This window comes from Takifugu flavidus, chromosome 21 (assembly GCF_003711565.1).
Source record: "Takifugu flavidus isolate HTHZ2018 chromosome 21, ASM371156v2, whole genome shotgun sequence".
Lineage (NCBI taxonomy): Eukaryota > Metazoa > Chordata > Actinopteri > Tetraodontiformes > Tetraodontidae > Takifugu > Takifugu flavidus.
In genome coordinates this window covers 1,808,070-1,828,108 of record NC_079540.1, presented here as the reverse complement: position 1 = coordinate 1,828,108, position 20,039 = coordinate 1,808,070, and the positions used below count along the sequence as shown (strand labels likewise).

General features: G+C 42.3%; 1 protein-coding gene across 13 annotated transcripts in view; it reads right to left on the bottom strand.

Moving 5' to 3' along the window:
• Positions 1-20,017, bottom strand: part of LOC130518720 (focal adhesion kinase 1-like) — a 30,127-nt gene extending 10,110 nt beyond the window's left edge. For 6 of the 13 annotated variants that reach the window (XM_057021539.1, XM_057021540.1, XM_057021541.1 and 3 more), the window contains exons 1-14: positions 19,681-20,017; positions 11,564-11,590; positions 8,376-8,620; positions 7,593-7,762; positions 7,279-7,366; positions 6,987-7,066; positions 6,745-6,807; positions 5,657-5,711; positions 2,580-2,720; positions 2,208-2,285; positions 1,975-2,082; positions 1,498-1,615; positions 1,228-1,258; positions 166-230 (exon numbers count right to left, since the gene is read on the bottom strand). In XM_057021539.1, coding sequence (XP_056877519.1) covers positions 166-230; positions 1,228-1,258; positions 1,498-1,615; positions 1,975-2,082; positions 2,208-2,285; positions 2,580-2,720; positions 5,657-5,711; positions 6,745-6,807; positions 6,987-7,066; positions 7,279-7,366; positions 7,593-7,762; positions 8,376-8,620; positions 11,564-11,590; positions 19,681-20,002 — 1,591 coding nt within the window. In that variant the 5' untranslated portion in view covers positions 20,003-20,017. Of the gene's footprint in view, positions 1-165; positions 231-1,227; positions 1,259-1,497; positions 1,616-1,974; positions 2,083-2,207; positions 2,286-2,579; positions 2,721-5,656; positions 5,712-6,744; positions 6,808-6,986; positions 7,067-7,278; positions 7,367-7,592; positions 7,763-8,375; positions 8,621-9,457; positions 10,362-11,563; positions 11,591-14,103; positions 14,184-16,798; positions 16,831-19,239; positions 19,289-19,680 lie in introns of those variants that run through there. The other 7 variants (XM_057021546.1, XM_057021547.1, XM_057021552.1 and 4 more) reach the window with 7 other exon arrangements.
• Between the last annotated feature and the right edge of the window lie 22 nt (positions 20,018-20,039).

Here is a 20,039-nt window from a genome sequence, read left to right as displayed (position 1 = left end):
GGAAGAGAAGGATGTAAACAAAGGATGACGACTTACAGAAACAGAAACAGGGAGAGGACAAAAGGTGACACAGGAAATGGAGAGATACAAAGAAAACACTAGATGGAAGCACTGAAGATGGTGAACTTCCACGGTTGCTTGTTGAAAGGATGATTTCCATCTTACCTGAGACAGAAATCGCTCTTACTCCGCTCCTGACTGCCTCTAGCTTTTTCTCATGATTGGACACTCTACAAAACAAGAGGACAATGACCAGACATTAAACTTCTGCACAAATGGAAAAGGCTACCATGGCAACCTCGTAAAACACACCTACCCAGCTCGTGTCAGAGCCTCTTCAACATACCTACGAATGACTTTTAAAGCTAAATCCCATGTTTAAACTATCTGTCTGCCTTTAGCATGCTCTGTCCGTGTCATCTATGCACTATTACAGTTTTACATCAGAAACCTCCACTGGTAGAGATGAAGAGAAATAGGGAGAGAGACAAGGAGAGAGAGAGAGAGGGGGAGAGAAAAGGAGACAGGCCACAGACAGAGGGAGAGAGAGTGAGACAGAGCCTGCAAAAAAAAGAGGAGGAGACTCTGGTGTGTTTGAAACCCCTAAGTGGAAAGTATTTGGCTCCTAAACTTATCTCCTTATTTGACCAGAAAAGAGGGGTGGAAAACTGAGAGGTCTGAGTTGAAAAGCCTAAAAGGACGTAAAACACGGGCTTTAGTGAAGACCTGAGATACCATAATACTAAAGTCAAAGAAAAACTCCCTAGTATAGCTATAGAGTTGAACACTGAAGAATAATTTTACTATTTCAGAAATCTGTCTAAAAGCAACGCCACCTCGTGGTGGGGATAGAAATAGCAACCTTTTATAACAGCAGCTGAACCAAAGACTGAACCAACAAGAAGTTCCAGTTCAAAGTATTTTACCTGTAGACATATTAATTAATTAGGGACCTAATGGTTTTATGCTTCAAAAGTGTTTAACGTTAAAAAACAAAACTTAGCACCAGTGTGTATCTAACATTCAATTACTTACAATACATTTGACAAAGTGGATCTGTAATGGAAATAATATGCACGATAGCCTTGCATTGATGTCAATAAAAAATCACAGTACACTTGTGTTTGACTGGCCATGCATGATAGCAAGTAAGTCAATTTCACAGCTATATATATGACTTTAGCATTAATAACTGGAACTAGTACTGAGAATGATGTTGGCTCTTACTTTGGAATGGATGGTAGTGCTCTTTCTCCCTCTAGAGGACAGAAACGCGCAATATCACAGTGAAAATATGAAATGTAAAGATGGGATAAGCATTAAACTGATTGCAAATCCGCTGCTAATAAGTAGTATTCTTAATTTAGCAAATGAGATGAAGTATATATTATACTGGGCAATAAACAACAATCTTAAATGCCAAACTATTATGTAGCATGTATATGATAATTATTGTTTCTTTTTTTCAGGGTGCTAAAATGTTTTATGCGTTCATACCTTTATGGACTCTGACAATGAACGAATGACTTTCCATTGAGATGAGTCGACAGTAGCCGTCTATCAAGTCAGCCAAGTTCTCTGCTGTGGTTAGTAACGCTGTTGTAACTGTGAGAGGCTGTAGTCACACGCACGCACACACGCACACGCACACACACAAAATGCCACCACGTGTAAGAGCACACCGAGACTTCCAGTTGTGAGTAAAATTATCTGGTAACTGCAGCATGTGGTGAAATACTCTGGCGCCCCCTAGAGGCTAAATGTTTAATTGCAACTAAAATGCACCAATACGAAATATAAGAATTATCCAGTCTTTCAAGATTTAATGCACAAAATCTGAACAGAAACATGATAATAGTTGACCATTAGAGATTCTATGCAGACAAGTAACCATCGCAATTATCATAAAGATTACAAACCACCAGAAAGATTACAAATTTACTATTCTACACATTGATTTTGAGGGCATTGTACCTCAGCAGCTCCAGCCACATTGAGCTGTATCATTCCTTTCCTGTCCTTCTCCTCCATGGCTGAGTACTGGATAGACTGAACCTGGTTGAAGTTAGCTAGATGGGTGGGCTGGATACACAGGAAGAGTAGAGAATAGATAGTATGAACTAAACTGCATATAAGGTACACATACTTTTAAAATGTTCCAAGGAATGTTTGTTAGGAAGACAAAACAAACGGTGTCTGCAGCTCACCGTGGATCCCTTATCAGTGAGGTAACTAATCCCTTCCTCTGGTCCAATGGCTAACTCCACCTGAATCACCCAACTGGACTGTGATAGGTAAGAGGGGAGAGAGAGATGATAATGGAAGCAATTATTAAGAGCAAGAGGAAAAGTCACACAGAAGACACATGCTCTGGTTAGATTGGTTTTTCAAATGTGAGGTGAAACCTATTTAAAAACATAAAAAATACAGCTGCTCTCAACCCTGATAACAGGATCTGGACGAAGGAGAACCTGCAGGACAGTATGTAACAACACATGTGACCAGAAGAGGGCAGGCTCACACCAGGAAAACCCCAGTGATCGCTCCAATAACTGAAGTCGAAAGTAGAAGAAACTTACCCCAAGGGCGCATTTGAAACACTCCTTGTCATAGCGACAGATTGGTGCAAGGATATCCAAGAACTTGAGGATGCACTGCTCATCGTTGAGATTAGCTACCTGCTTGAACGTCTGCTGGATCAATTTACGGAGTGTCTTCGCCTGCATAGAGAAGGACGGAAAGCATTAAACAAGGATAACAAATTAATATTTGACAGATTACCTTATCAAACTGTTCATAACTATAGATGACTAGAATTGTGTGTGTGTGTGTGTGTGTGTGTTAGATTGTTTGTATGAGACAATAATTAACCCTTGAACATAATTCCAGGGACACTCTTTTACAGATCAATATTCTAACAAAGTTAATCAATACTATTGCTTTCCAGTCAATTAAAGGAAAGTCTGCCTTTTCTTTATTTGGAAATTACATTCCAAAATAGACCTTTGGTGCACCAGCTGCGCGGAATCAAGCTGCTTTAAATTGTAGGACTGCTCGGTCAGACAGATGTGCATCAGCCTACAGAAGCAGAATCCATCGATTAACATTCTGCCATTTATAATCCTCGCTATATACAAAAGTAAACATGTGACTTAATCCCTTTCGAAACTAATCTGAACCCCTAAAACCAACTGTAGATGAAATGCGGATGAATATATAGTAAAGGGATTTTTAATTACCGTATATATATATATATGCATGAGTAATTTCCTCAAAAATAATAATAAAAAATACAACTATGTGAAAATGCATGAAAATGCATGCGAGCACACACATCCTAAACTATAAACAGCTCACTCTATATAGCTTAAGATAAAGATTAGAGGAGATTTAGACCACTAAAGTCCAAGCTTAAGAAAATGTGGATTTACAGTTACAGCGGTTCATCACATTAAGGCTGTTCCACACAAAATAAATCCACATCGCAACAATTAACAAAAAAATAGCAGCCAAAATCAATGATTGACTGCAATTCATGCATCTTGTGTTAAGATGACATGTATAAATCCTCCGTCTGTGTAAACATTTAGCATTTTTGAGGGGAGAAGCACGCAGACCATGATTACAGCCTGTTTTATCTCTTCTGTTGAGCGACCATCTACTGTACTTCTATTTTTAAGCATCCGTTTTGTAAATAAGCCAAACTCTTTCTCTCTATATACCAAGAAATATGTGAGCTCCATCCACTTTAACTATTGACGTGTTTATGTATAAGTCATTCCAGATGCTGCGATGCGGTGCGTGTTCTTTGGTCTCGATAGGATCATTGTATTACATCCTAGAATTCTCAACATAAACAGACACATAAAACACTCTTAGTCCAGCGTCACCACCCTTCCTGAGAGGAAATGCTGTGAGTGACAATCCCACCACACACACACACACCCATCCCATTAACATCACAAATATGCAGTCATACAAACACACTGTATTTTTGATTCAGTAAATCGGGGAATTTTAATGGCTGCTTGTGTACATCAGCTCATTCGATGCATTTTTTTGTTACAAAAGTGCTCATTTGTAAATATTTAGAGATAAAAATTATGAGAAATTTACTTAAGGAAGTAATGAAGGGTGCATGAAAACAGAGATTTACCAATATTGTATCACCATAACCATATTATTTTGTGCTTAACTCTGCTTCATGAAGTATGGACTAATTTAAAGTATCATTTTGGTGAAGGCAAACAGACGGCTCAGCCAAAGCTGGGCCTTTTTGTTCTTACTTTAATCTGTGAGGCCAGTTAAGGTCAGTTTTAGTCAACCTGCTGCACAGCCTGTCAAAATGAATGAACAGTCTGCTCTTTATAAGGCTTTCACAACAGCTAACATCACTCAGTGTTTATTACCACAGCCATCTGCTCTCGTGGGTGTGTGTGCGTCCAGGTCCGTGGAGGGAGAATAATCCCATTAAATGACAACCATTCTTCCACCAGAGTGAACGAAAGACACTTAACTGACAGCTGCGCTCTTTTTCAAACATATCTACGCATTTATGTAAGAGCAGATGTGCCAGACATCTTTCACTCAACTTTAGCATAATTGCTTTAGCTGCTAGCACAAACGCAGGCCCAATCGACTTGTTATGGGCTGCGAGTCCACCTAATTTTTATTTTCATTGTTATCTTTCCATTCAGCTAATCCACAAATCACATTAAAATGGCAGAAACTTAAAACCCTGGTAAATATTCTCACAACCTGAGTTGATAGTAAAGGCTGGGCAGACAAGAGGGGGGCCCACGCAAGGAGACACCGTTGATGCTGCTCCTCCCACCTCATTGTTGGAAAAAGAAAGTGGGTTTTAACACGACCTGGGGGTCTCTATCACACACACACACACACACACACATGCACACACGTGCATGCAGAGCATCTGTTCTCCTGCCTGCTGACATCAAGACCTTTCGGGGTCACCGGTCCTTTATTCCATGCGTGTGCACACGCAGACAGACGCCCTCAAACCCTCCCTCTAAACACGTGCCGTAAATTTATCAATGCTCATTATGCAAACTCAACCCAGCCACAAAAAATGAGCAAAACCTAAATCCTGCATGAGATAATTCAAGTGGTTTTGTTGTATTTATTTGCTAAATATTATTATCAAATTGGAAGAACGAAGACACTGAAGGAGTCTGGTGAATCTAAATTTGACCATTAAACTATAGATTGAATCTAGGCATCTTGTATCTTCAAGCCAATGATGAAATGTACATATTAATCCCTGGATGATAGTTCGGCCATTAATGGTAATGATATGTCCAGATTTCTGGTGTTTGAATTCTATATTTAAATCTAATCCGGGCAAAAGCGAATAAGCTATTTTTATGGCTGAGGTTGACCACAGCTGGTTTCTAACTTGTCTGGAATAATTTTGAAAAATGGAAAACTAAAGCCAGAACATAAAATACATTATATTCCCTTTATTTTACTTTAGAGGCAAAGTGAAATGATTTGTTTTTCCTCAGTCTTGGAATGATTCCCACTGGACTATATGTGTCAGATAAAGCCAGGAACCAAGTAAAACTTCATTATTGTATTAGTATTGGTCATTTCTTTTGAGCTGTGATGCTGACAGTGATGAGATCATCATCCTCACCTTTACTGAATCCAGCAGAGCTTTAGGAAAAAATCGTCTCAAACCAACATCCTTCCTGAAAACAGAGAAACGTAGAGACCCGTGTTTATACGACTCTAAACGGACTCCGGAATGCTAAGTGAGAAGCACAATTTATCTGATCTCAGCAACTATTTTTCCCTCCACTGTGAAATTACCGGCAACAGCTCCAGACGGACACATTTATGCAGACATGAAATCAGAAAGACAAAGCGATGACTAAGTGCTGACTATAAAGCGCTGCTCATCTTTTCCTAAGAGACACGTCTGAATGAAAACAAAGAGCAGAAAGTTAGAGAGTGACACAGAGGAGAGTCCACAGGGACAAAAAATCCTCCCCCACCGCCCAACCCCCCCTCCCCCCCAATTAAACCAGTCAACCCTGTTTATGTCTGTGGTAAGGAGTCAGAAGTTTGACATTTAATCTGAAATCTTGCAGAAAAAGCCATATTCAACCACCCCCCTTTAAGCTGTGACTTTAGTAAGTATCACACAAGGGTGAAGGTGAGGCTAACAGCCATGCAGAGGTCAATATCGATTTATGGAGGGAAGATGATGTAAGTATTAGTGTTTATTTGTGTTCAAATGAATTATGTAACTGGTAGAAGATTCTAGAGCTTTTAGAGGTGTAGCATTCTCCTGTTCCTCAGTAGCAAACTATTTTAATCCAAAGAACCGTGCAGGCAGAAACCTGCACCCATGCAGAAGAGAAGCAATAACGCTGTTAAGGTCTGTTGCTCTCTTCTCGGGTTGAAACGTGACACAAAATCCACATCGAGGGTGAGACAGAACAGAGGGAGACTGAGAGAAAAGGACAAAGGGGAGAGAAAAGGCTGATATGGGTGGAAAGAGTGCGGCCTTTCTTCCTGGTTAATTAAAGAGCTCGTTAGGCTGATCGGCAGAGGGAAAGAATTCTTTGGAAGTGGAGATCTAATTAGAAACGGACCACATTTGAGCCAAGGCTTGTTAGCTAATGTTTGTGAAATAACCCTGCAAAGTCTGACAAGCTGATTTCACCTAACAGGACTTTTCTGCTGGGATGAATGAATCCGTGCAAACATTGTACTTACTCGAGCAGTTCATAGTTGGATTTCTTGTCCAGGGCGTTTCCTCTCATCTCTTTAAAGAACCTCCTGCAACCAATCGAGTGCAGAGCGAAACATGAGCAGATCCTTTGTTATACTCAAACCGTCACGATGCTGCACATCCTGAGACATTTGACTTCGCTCATGCCCCAGAAACCCACCAATATAAAGACAATTCAGGTTTAATGAAAGAAGGACAGTTTATGTAAAGCCAATAAGCCTCTTACCTGATTTCTAAACAGCCCAGTTTGAGGGCTACATCTTGATCCACCTGATCCCCGATCTCTGTCATGTAGTCATTCTTTACCTGAGAGCACATTCCAGCATAAAACTATTAATCTCTCAGGGATAAACTCTAAATAACCTCCCTCATGCACGGAGTTAGTATCCTCTGGCATTATCCACAGAACCGGGTCAACAGCTGTAAATGTCTGAGAGGCAGCAGGAAGTGTGTTGCGCAGCTGTTTGCAGACAGCAAAATGCTGGCTCGTCTTGGAGCTTCGGTGTGTTTTTGTGTACCTGGTGGTAGAAGTAGCTGAGTGTAGGTTTGTCTTCTGAAAATTGCTGCACAAAAGACTTCGGAAGATACCTGATCCGTAACTCATACCTACAGGAGACACAAAGACGGAGGAACTGAGCCTTCTAACGAGCAGCTTCAGTATTATCATGGAGCATATGAGGAGTACAGCATGGTGAAGGTATGGAGACGATGTTGAGAAAGAGATAGCGGAGGGAACGTGAGGACGGACATCAGAGAGGAATGAGAAGAAGAGAACTGCTGACTCAGCCTTGATGACGAACTCTGTTCTGTTCCCATCACCGTTTTCTCTCACCTCCACTCCTCAGTTGGTCGCGCCTGTTCGTATTTCTCCCTCACGTGGGAAACGCCCATTTCGGGGTGAAGCCAGTGAACCTGGTCTCGGAACTGGCTGTTGCTCAGACGCAGCCCAAAACATGATGTAAAGCGCACTTTGTGGATGTCCAGAATCTTTTGGATGATTCCCTGGAATGGCGAGAACAGAGTGAGTAAAATCGAATAATTACATTTAAATCCACTGTCCCCCGTTCGTATGTCCAGTGTTGCCCTGAAGCCAAAAACAGCACGGCGTTCTGAAGCAGCCATTCCGCTGAACCAGCTGACGGAGCTCTTGTGTCTCTGGCATTTTGCATCGGGTCAACCAGGGCACGAGTCTCTCTGTGCGTGTAGGTGACGTGAGGTGATTTGAAATGACACTCCAACCCAAACAAGTTGGCAGACATCATACACACGCAGATACACACTGTAATGCTCACAGTAGCATGTGTTTCCATGCAAAATGCTTCGGGGGGGTCTGACCTAGATACTGATGGAGAAAGTGCGCGGCAGAGGAGGAGAGGAAAGGGGAGAGCACGTCTGCAGCGATGCATCTTGGACAAACAGTCCAGTTGAGCAGAAGTGAATAGATTCTGTGTCATGGGGCAGAAGGTCTAACACACTGGTACACAAGTCAGACACACCAGGAGCGAGTCCGAGGGGTATTAGATGTTAGCCAACAAAACACTAGTCTAGAGTCGAGAACGCTCCTGGAATCACTGATGTTGCATTTGTCACGATTAATCTCTTTTTCCTCTCTTACCCTGACGTCCGTCGCGTCTCCATATCTGATATTGGAGGACCAGAAGTTTTGCTCGGTGTTGGTCTCAAAGTGGTGAAAGACTTTCAGAACCCTGTCAACAGAACCCGCGACGGTTCGGTCCGACCCCCCTGCGCTCAGCCGCGACTTGGCGCCACCCAGGAAAGCATGGTTCAGGTTGGGGTCAAGGTAGGCCGTCGCCATGGTTTTCCCTGCTTTGACTGCTGCTGCTAGGTGTCTGTCATATTCTGGACGGAAGAAAGCAGATGTCAATAACCTGGGGAGGCGTCCAGCAAGGTGCACCTGTAAGGAAAGATTCATTACAGAAAACAGCTACAGTGACCAGTTTGTCCAGAACTGGAAACACTTTTGCTCCTGAACTACTGTTGACATACGTGGAATACACTGATGGTAGCGTTTGACGCTAACTAGCAGGTCCAAAAAGAGACGAGGCCAAAAAAAACAGTCAACAATAAGACAGGAGAGAGAGTAATGTCAGGGTCAGGGCTCACTGTGTAAGCACCTGTGGAACGCAAAGACAATGCACCTCTGACTGACGCTTTTCCTGGTGGAGTCAGGACACTGACACGTTTCCTGAAATTCTACGGCAGCTTCATCCTGACAACACCTTCGTTTACTGAGTATGAGTGTATTTTCCACATATTTACGTCTTTGTGCCATTTCCCCTTCCATTTTAACCTGTTTTGTTTCTCTTACGACTCAAGCACGCACGCAAACATGCAAAGCTACGTTAGCTTTGGCTGGACACAAAGCTGGTTTTCATGGAGTCAGCTGTCACACTGTAGAAAGACTTAATATCAATCAATCAATCTTTATTTATATAGCGTCTGTTACAATCAAAATTGTTTCTAGGTCCTTTACAGAATCCCAGGGCCTAACCCCAGACAAGCAACATTGGCAAGGAAAAACTCCCCTTTAACAGGAAGAAACCTTGAGCAGGACCAGGCTCATGTAGGGGGACCCTCCTGCTGATGGGGGCTGGGTAGAGATATATACCAATATAGTTGTTTCTGTATGTCTCCTTAAGTGTGTGTGTGCACGCTCAGCAGCTTTTTCATTCGTACCTCTGTCCCAACACATAGGAAAAGGGCTACAGCTGCTCATTGCCATGGAAACACATGTCTGTCCTTCTCTGTGCCTGCCTGCACTAAGGACAGACAGACAGCTCGAATTGTCACAACCACGCATTACACACACAATAGATTTTCAAGTGCACAGAGGTCGCACACACACACACACGCACATACACACGTACACACAGTGTCCCAGGCAAAAAATGCTATGTCCAACTTTGGGACAGTTCAAGAAGCGGTTAATCCTCAGAGAAAAGGTTTCTGCTCAGCTGACAATGTTACACTCCATGAGTCAACAAGAAAACACCCTTTCAGAGGTTTTTCCTGTTACTCCCAGCAGCTGAAATCCAGAAAAGATCCTTAAAAATGTTCGATTAATCTGCTAAAGTCTCGGTTTTTCACTCCACAAAGGCTCTTTTCTGATGAGCGTGCGCTGTTTGCCTTTTGCCCAGTTTCTGCTCCATGGTTGTCCTCCACAGTTACACCGTTACCATGGAAGAATCAAGCGACCATCCCACAAGCGAGGATTCCAATGATGGTGAAACCGGTGCTCCGAGAGTTCACAGCCAAATCCAACTTTTAGGGTGTGCGTCTGCTGGACAACGCGTCAGCTGCGCTGTACTCTACACCAAAAAATCGTTCTTCTTTTAGAAAAAAAGACGGAGGAAAAAAGCGTCCGAAGAGTAAACAGCAACAGGAGGACAGACAGACGGACGGACGAGGCGTGCGGCTATTGTTTCAGCATCAATGACAGGAAAAAGAGGACAGCGCAGCACAACAGAGAAAGTTGTGTTGGGGAATGAGCGGATCAAAAAAGAGAGAGAGAGAGAGCTGCTGGAGAAGCAGGAGGAGCTACAAACTATTAATATGCTAATCTTGCTTATCTGACGCTGTTTTAAAAATCCTTCTATGCTGTTTTTGACGCTGACCTTCAATTCTGATGACCTACAAAAATCTAATTACTAAAAACTCCTTTATCACAAAGGTACAGAGAAGTGTACAATTATGCCCTTTTCACTAAAAATCACTATTAGCAGTAGGACACAATGACTGCAACAATAGGTTGGTTCATTGATACATTGGATAAAAAAGACAAGAAATAAGTAACCAGTACTGTAAGTAGTGTGCAAATGCGGTTGATAGGCCGCCTCATTCAGCTCGGTTCATCTTCAGGCCTGCGAGCGTGTGGTACTCAGGTCTGCAGACCAGCTGCCAGACTCCATACATCAAACAGACACGTACAACCTTTACAGCTTTGATTGTAAACTGTGAGCGAATGCATGTGTGCCTGTGCACATGTGGGATTCCTATCATTTGTGGTCTAATTCAGGCATTGACCATTGTTATGATAATGTTGCCTTGGTGGTTGGGGGGAGGCAATGGTGTGTGTGTGTGTGTGTGTGTGTGTGTGTGTGTGTGTGTGTTCACGGAGACGACTCAAAAGCCTTTTGTCAGATGGCCGGATGTTGCTGCAAATGGGAAGCGCTCTTTTGGAGGCCTGCCAAGGTGTTAAATTTTATAAAAGATAAAATATTGCAGTGTCTGATCCAGGTGTTCAACCTTCTGAAGCTTTGTTACAAAGACTGATTAAAATGCACTCTCAGGTTTCTCAATTTTTATTACACTTGCTAAATGTAAATGAATGACGTGACCATATACACCTCTAATAGACCTAAAGCTCATTTGTGTCACCGGTTAAAGCCTTTGCAATAATGTTTTATGTTAAATATGGGTGTTATTCTCTTGACCCGTAGCAAAAAAAGAATCACTCTGTGGCCACTGAGAAATGAACTACAGCATGGAGAAAAAACAAACAAAACTACAACTCAAATTTATGCAACAAACTTTAAAAATATCATAGAACAAATGGAGGAATATTCAAAAAAAACATCCTGGCCAACAATGCTTCTATACTGACAGTTTTACTGTTTATCTTCTTGTTTCCTTACAGCTGGCCGCCAGCATTGTTAGTGCAAATGACCTGAAAACCCCCAGTTCAGACATGGTGGTTGTAAATTAGGAGGTTGGCAACTCTGAGAGATCAGTGTTAAGAATAAAATGGACAATTGTGAGTACACTCAGTAGGACATCACTCACCTGTGTAGTGGCCAATCCTTGAAATATCTAAAGACAGAAGAAATGGTTGCATGTTATTATGTGAAAAGCATAAGGATATAAAGTCAATGCAAGTATGGCATATACAGTCAGGTCCTGTTATTGCACAATGTTCCAAACTGGTGCAGAGGCTCTCAAACTCCCACAGGAAGCACAGGAGAAGCTTTCTGAAAACTTGACACCCAGTTAGAGCAGTGATAGGCGCTGTGTGCAGGAGGAGGTCAAGAGGATAAGTGCTTTAGACCCTCTGATGTCTCTGTACCCACACACACACATACGCAGAGTCAACAAAATGACGTAATGTCAGAAGAAATAACCACAAACCAAGAGGACGTCCCAGCAAGGTGACTCATGGTGAATCTATTATTGATAACTCCTTTGGAATATGAAGCAGTAGCTTGCAGATAGTGCTAACACATCAGTTCACACTGTTTTTATGAGGAAGCGCCAATTAAATAAGGAATAAATATCTGTAACCAGCACTAGATTTAGTTCTTTATTCTATGGACAGCTACCATACAGCTTCATGTGTTATCTACAGGGAGAAGCCCATCCTGGGAGCTATTTTCTTGAGGACTAAAGAGGTGAATAGAGCTGTAGATGATAAATGTAGTTTCTACTTCAGGGTAGGGTGGAAACCGCTGATGTAAGCTTGGCTGAACGCACGCCCCAACAGATCAGCAAGCAACGATTTTAATATTCACTCACAAACAGGAAAACAAAAGGTAGTAGCAACATAATTACATGACAAAAGATACACTCAATAAGAGAGGGGGGGTTTCTCCCTCATTCCAAACATGCATATAGAGATATTTAACGTTTATGTGCCCCATGGTGGATCAGGAAGAAGCTGCAGCTAGCATTAGACTGCTCTCCCAATTTCTAACATCTGGACAGGCTATATCCCTGGTGTCAGCTAGATAGCTGATGGTTTTTCCTTGAAAACATATGTAAAAGAGACTTAAAAAGCTGAGTATAACTGACCACAGCTGCGCTGCGGATAGATGAGAGGTAACGGTTGGCTCGCCCCACCAGCGAGTGACAAACCATCAAACCGGCCGAGGAGAAACCCGGGGCAGATGGTGGTATTCCTTCAGGAAATAAAAACACCTCTCCTTTAGGAATCAACAGAATTAACCTGATCAGAGCAGTCACCTGCTCTGCCTGACCGCGCACTGTCTCACGGTTACGCTCCGAGCAGAGGCGGCCCAGCGACCCCCGGGTCGATGTGGTGTTACTGAAGCGTGCAGTCTCACAATAAAACACACTCCCCGAGGCACAAATCACACCTGCCAGACACAAACATGATGCACGGAACGGCACGCTTTGTTTGGGCCTTTTAACTCATATTAGAAAGCATCCTTTAAAGGCCTGAAATACAGCTTTGAGTCTAAATAAAAGAGTCTAAATAAAATCTGAGTTTGATGGATAAGCTGATATGCACATGCACGCACACACACACAAACACGCACACACACACACCCACACACACACACACAGATGATGCATAGATATGTCCTACATGCAGGCAACATAATAAGGTCATGCAAATGCATGGCTGGTCACATTTATCTGCACTCTCCATGAACCACACTCCCAAGTGTGCTCACCTCAGTGTGCTGATAAAAAGAAAATGTGATTTACTGAACCAGCCCACTGTTGTAAGGAATCACAATCAGGCCAGACAGCTGTATAATTCCACTGATTCATAAAGATTAAACAGAGAAAAGAGTCAAATGCGGACATTTCCTTTATGTTGGTTTGAGTAAATGTTTGTATTTTCTGGAATAAGATTAAAGACGATCAACCCTGTCCTATTCAAATTTGAGCATGAGCGTGTTTCATAAAACATGTGAACCAGTTAGGTGTGTCTATGCGTGCTCGCTCTTAAGTTTATTTTGCAGTCATTAAAACTCTATTAATTATTAATCAAGACTGAAATATTACAATATAATGAAATATGAATGATATAACCCAGAAACAAAACACTGCGGGGGATTTTACTCCATGCATTTGTGCACACACCAACAAGACCTAAAAAAAGTCATGCTTACACCTACACATCACGCCGCAAGGGAACTACACACACGCACAATGCTACACTGTGAACAAAATCCAATAATTTGACTTTATCACCCCACACACACACCACATCCTCCCTCACATAAACCCAATGCTAAATCCTATCTCGCAGCCTCCTACACACACACACACACACACACACACAAACACACACACACACAAGCACTCTGTCACTGCAACACAGCCCGACAAAAGTATGAAATAAGACACCTGAAAGTAAACCAAAGTAAAGTTTTACTTAGATATAACAAATTGAAACATTGAATGTAGATGATTATGATTTATATAAATGTGCATACCACTATAAAATACATTGCACAGTAATGGCACCTTATTCCTATATTGTAGTTAGACACACATACAAGTTCTTACATCCACTAAACATTAGTAGATTACACAGATAAAGACACACACAGAATGATGTACATAGAATTTCTTACCATGGTAAAGTCCTTCCATCCAAGATAAGATAAGATAAGAAGATAAGAGAAGAGAAGAGACTCCTGCTCTGACTGGCAGACTAATTGGAAAAAGAAAAATACAGGGAAAACACCAGTCTTTAGTGGGGCTAGCAGGACAGCTAGCTAACTCAGTAATGATGGCTAATGTCGGCTTAAGCTTATGACCTACCCTCCTCCTCCTACTACTACAGCTACACTGACTCACATACACCCATCCACTCTCTCACACACACACAGCAGCAGCAGGGGAGGGATGAGGGAAGGAGGGACAGGAGTACTACGCAGCCTATGACTATAAAAAAGGGGGAAAGAGATGAAAGAGGAAAAAAGAGGAAGGGTTGGGGGGTATCTTTTGTGTCCCGGGGGAGAAGATGGAGCATGCCAGATGTACGACGGAGCAAAGGGAATTCATGAAATACAAGATGAAAGATGAAACAAAATTTTTAAGCAACTTCACGAAGAGGAAAAAGGGGAGGGCAACACGTTAAAACATAGAGAGCAATTAAAATACAGAAAATAAGCAAAGACAGCAAAGAAGAGGAGGAGGAGGAGGAGGAGAAGGAGTGCTGAGTTGCCTTTGGCTGCTCTTGACATAAATTCAACTCAGAAGAGCTAATCAATTAGTCATCATCAAGAATCCCAGTCAACTTTGTCCTGAGGCAACCATCCATCTTCAAAACAAAAACTGGAAATATGCAGAGGAGTGACCATCCATCATTATAATGGCTTTCTTAAAGGGGTGTGCACTTAATCCAGTGTAAATCAAATCACACAAGGACACGGGTTGGCTCACCCCAAATCAGCCCGGGCCCATTTCATTCATGTTCTGTAGCAGGGTTGTTCATGCAGCTTGGGAGAGGTTAGATGACCCAAAAAAATCAAAAATTTCAAGCTTCATTCACCAAAGGAGATTTGTTTTTAAATCTTCAAGTTACATGTCAGGTTATCGGGGGCGATTTCAACCCTACGAAATAAAATAAGGCTCACGTCTCCTGATGTGCCATCTGAGTGACCAAACTGAGGTCTGATGTTACATTCTAGCTTAGGTGCTGCAGAAAAATTAACACATCAATAATTTCCACGGGATGCACAAAGCCTGCTGAAAAAATCAAGCCTGCCACCTGATGTGCCAAAAGTTCCTGCCAGGGATTATGGAAGGCTTCAAAGAGTCTACACGTGTGTTTATAAATGTGCTGGCTTCAGCCACGGCAGCTTTAAATACACCAGCACTCAACGCAAAGCATGAACGAGGTGAGACAGGACGCACAATCACTCACACACACAAGCACACAACATTAGAGGGACAAGATGAGAGCTGCTCAGGAGTAAAGCAGATTAATGGGCCAGTGGATTAGTAGGCCAAGATGTCTCTCACACACAGCCTCTGGTACACTTTGACTCTCATCTCAAAGGTGGGTCTCAGCCCTGTCCCCCCCCCCCCCCATCACGGCGGTGTCCTGACATCGCCCTCTTGTGGCAACGTACCGGCATCTTCCGACATCTGTCATTAAAGGGACGCGAAATTGTGACGAGCATCGAAATCGAAAGTGGACGTGTGCTACGCTAATGTCGCTAAGATAGCCGAGCTAACCCCAACAAATTTATATCTATGTAGCACGCGCACGCGGTTTATGTCCAGGTGCACAGCCCGTCCCCCTAGTGTTTTTATGACGTTTAGGACCCTGGTGTTGTCTCCAGAGACCAGGTTTTTTTCCACAGTGTGCTCAGAGGGCAGGCCGTTAGCGGATCAACGAGTGGAGACCAAAAAATGAAATATCGCTGAAACCATGCAAGATCGCACAGTGCACCTTTAAAATTTATGTTCAAAAAAACCCCACCGGAGGCAGAGAAACGGACGAGCTCAAGGCCACAACTGAGAGAACCTTTGTTATACGTGAGTGTGTTGGTGACTAATCCCAGAGGCAGACACACCGACACACAGCATGACATTCTAACCACATCTGACCCCCATCTGCACTCGTTTATGGAAGGGCGCAAGTCTGAATATGTGTGCGACGACGCAACGATAGCCAGGTTGGCGTGCGGTTGCTACTTTGTAGTCGGCCGTGACGCTGCGCTCGGTCATTAAAGTGCTGCTGTCTCTATAAACGTCTTCAAGGTTTACAAAAAGAAAACTAGAGGCTGAGCGCAGATCTGTGCGGAGCCGAAGTTTTCAGACTGGATCTTGACACAAAGCAAACGGCCCCTGGCAGCAGCTTCACATTTAAAAGGTCAGCAGTGGAATCTGTGGACTGATGGACGCACCATTCCTGGGAAATTGGAAACAGGCAAGTTGCATCCCAGTTTGAGCAGCAGCTTAGAGATACTGAGCACCTGGGGAGACATTAAGCTCAAGTTTTGGGCCAAAGTCTTCATATCTACTGTTCCACTTTGTAATTTGAAGTAAACCTTTTCTTACTCACTCACAAACAGAAAACATGTTGAACTATGAATAAACATACCGTGGTCCCTTCCCTTTCAATCCTCTCTGTGTTGCTTCATCTCTCTCCTCCCTCCATCCTACTCGCTCTTCCTCCCACCTCACTTTGTCTCTATATGAACAAACCCCAACAAGTAGTTCTTTCTCTCTCGCTCGCTGACTCACTGCAAAATAATGACACTGACTATAGGCTCAGACGTGACATACACACACGCACGACAGCAGGAAACTTACGTGTAATAATCCTCGATTTAAACTGCTCTTCTCTGGAATGCAGTTAAAAGGGAAAGAAAATGCAACATTACTTGATTTAAATGGTTGGATATTTAATATTACAATAGTTGAGTAAATTATTGATGTTTAAAAACAAATCTCTAGTGCCTAAAGAATCAAAGTTTATTGTGCTCGCCATTACATGTAAGCCTTAATGCATTAGCAATGATGTCACTTCCTGTCATTGTAGCACATTTCAGTACTGATATATTCACATTATAATTCATATTATCCATGTAATTCATGTTCTGTAATGGAAGGTTCTGATCACAAAACATCTTTCTGATGAATTCATACATTTTGATGCATAAATGTACAAAAAAAGGAATAACAGGTAAATCCAATGGAACAACAATCCAATTTCCACCCACAAACATTTAGGGGAGATCTAAGGAACACGTGTTCTGCTGGGAGGAAGAAGGCATTTCCTATCCATCTCCTGAGGGACGCAGCATGTTGTAGGATGTGTAATGTATGTGTGTGTGTGTGTGTGTGTGTTCACTTGCATGCTGCATGATATTTTCATGAAGTAAGGATATTTTAGCTTGTCCTCAAAACTTCAAATGGTTGTTTGATGGACTTAGTTTTAGGTTTTGCTTAAGGGTCACGGTTGGGTATTTAAATATGATGGAAACAATCAGACCAAGGGGCTGTGAAACACATTATGTAAATAAAAGTCCTCATAAAACTAGAAGTGCAAATGTGTGTTTGATTGAAGCAGTTGTGGGGGTTGTTTCCTGACTACAACCAATCCCAAAGCAGAAGGACTGGCCTCCAAAACACAGGCACACACACACACACACACACTTCTTTTCCTTCACAGCTGAAACCACATGGAAGAGCAGGATGCAGGGGAGCAAGTCCCACGGAAGATAGAATAGAAGCTCGATTTATAGAGCCAGCAGCACAGCCATAAGCACAAATAAAGTTAGTAGTGAAAACTAAACACATCTTTGAGTCAGTTCATGTTTATTTGTATTTTTTTCCACATTTCTAAAGGGAGTTTTATTTGACCTGACTTCAATTCATCCAACATGTAGGCTTAGGGAAGTACACGACTGCAGGTATTAATATAATAGCGAGATTGTTAGTCTCAGTAAAATGTGCAATAAAAAAACAACGTCCTTGACAACTGATGTTCACAATGGCTTGTTTTTAAAATATTCAAATTAAAGCTAAAGACATTCTATCCCACAATGCCTACTTAACGAGGTATCATGAATGCCTCGTGATCCACATTGGGGACACATAACGGCATTCATCAGGGGTCAGGACCTGGACATGCTACAAGCAGCTTCTTCTTTCCCGCTTCTACATCTCTGACCTGTTCTGATCAACACCAGCTTGCAAAGGTTACACAGTCGATGAGGTGCCACAGGGAGTAAAAATGATTAAAGAGTAGAACTTATAGTTCTATACTAGTTCTATAAGATCTCTGCAGTGGGCCCAAGTGTTTCTATAAATGCAGGCACTCACTAAACACACACTGACACACTCCCAGACAACAGGCAAAAACGCCCATGTGCTCACACACACACATTTTTTTTTGTGACATGGCAAAATAACCACTGCTGGTAGTCAACGTCCATATTACATCAAAGTTCTGTGGTGTAGCACTTGGTCACAGTAACTGAACTGAATGAATGCAACCAGAGGGGGAACAAAATACATGCTTATCAAGTGGATCCCCTAATTAGCAGTGTGGGCTGGGTGTGCAAATTCAGAAGAAAAAAGAAGCCTTTAAAGGTTAAACCATGTGGCTTTGTTTCAGCAAAAGTAATACAGTGAATAAACCATCAACACTTTGGGTTGCTGTGTTGCAGGAACGGTGTCTACAACGCTCCATTACCACAAAGGTTTATCTTACATCATACCCAGAGAAGAGCTTTTATTCCCAACTCATTCCTAACCCTAAGTGTCACACTGCTGCAACCATGACACTTTTAATCCCCAAATCAAACTCTGGAAGCATGAACATCTAGAAAGAATATTTGCTGTTCTCTGCAACTGTAGTTATGAATCACACTGGTTGGAAAAGGTCTTGCTGCTGTTTCAATGTGCAAAGCATCGCTTCTAAAGCGGGTCTCCTGAGCTCCACTGGCCCTGGGATACTGCAATTCATTAGCATTTTCCTGCATCTGGAATATCAAGTGGAGCCATATCAACCTTTCACATGGGGTACAGTGCAGCTACAGCATTTCATCTTCCTTTATGAAGCATATAGGTCATGTTAACATTTTAACATATACTTGAGTCAATATGGATTCATTTGCACAACTATATTGCTTAAATTGAAAGAAATGTATCCCCTCAACATGTAATATTTAGGCAATATGCTAGTTTAATAATAGAAAATTGGGCATTCTCACGTGTCTAAGAAATAACTACTGATATTTACTAACCTTTATCTAAGGAACCCAAGAGCCAAGAGCTCAATATGTCCAATTTGACCTAGCAAATCAAGGTAAGCACACACGCACAAATAGAGTCAACAAACTTGATGCAAAGATTACAAACTGAAAGTAGGTTAATCCGGTAAATTTATTTACTGTAAAGTTTAACATAACCTCACTCCTCACATACTCCATGTGACTGTGACGACTTCAAAAACAGTGGGTCACCTAAGTTTTCAAGCTGCTTCATGGACGCGCAAACTTATTATGACGGTATAACAGCTGTTATATGACGTCTTTAAAAGGTTTACCAAAGAGAGAAAAATATTTAAGAGACTGAAAACTGTGAGAGGAAACTGCTAGCACCAGTCAAGTCAAATGATAAAGCCACCCGTAAACCATACTTTTCTTCAGTTTTTAAACCAGTACCGTTAACGCACCATCACTTACATTGACTTTCTCCAGAAGTCAGCCCAAAGATTCCTCTTGGCTTTCCCGGCAGGACACGTTGTTGAGGGCCTGTCAATAATCCTTTATTTCGGTTGTAAATGAAGGCGTAGTTAAAGTTGGTGTTGTTTTTTTTTCCTCGTTCCTGTCCGACTCCCCTCTCCGCGCTGCTCTCGTCGCCTGTTCCTGCTTCCCCTCTCCACATCCAGCATTCCAATATGGCCGCTGCAGGGAACGACGGGAGGGAGGAGGGAGGAGGTGGGGCTGCCCCTTGAAAGGAGACTCCGCTGACGCCACCGTCAAGGAAGCAAGTACACATGCCCATTATATGGTACACGGCCCATTTTTAATTTAAAAACAAG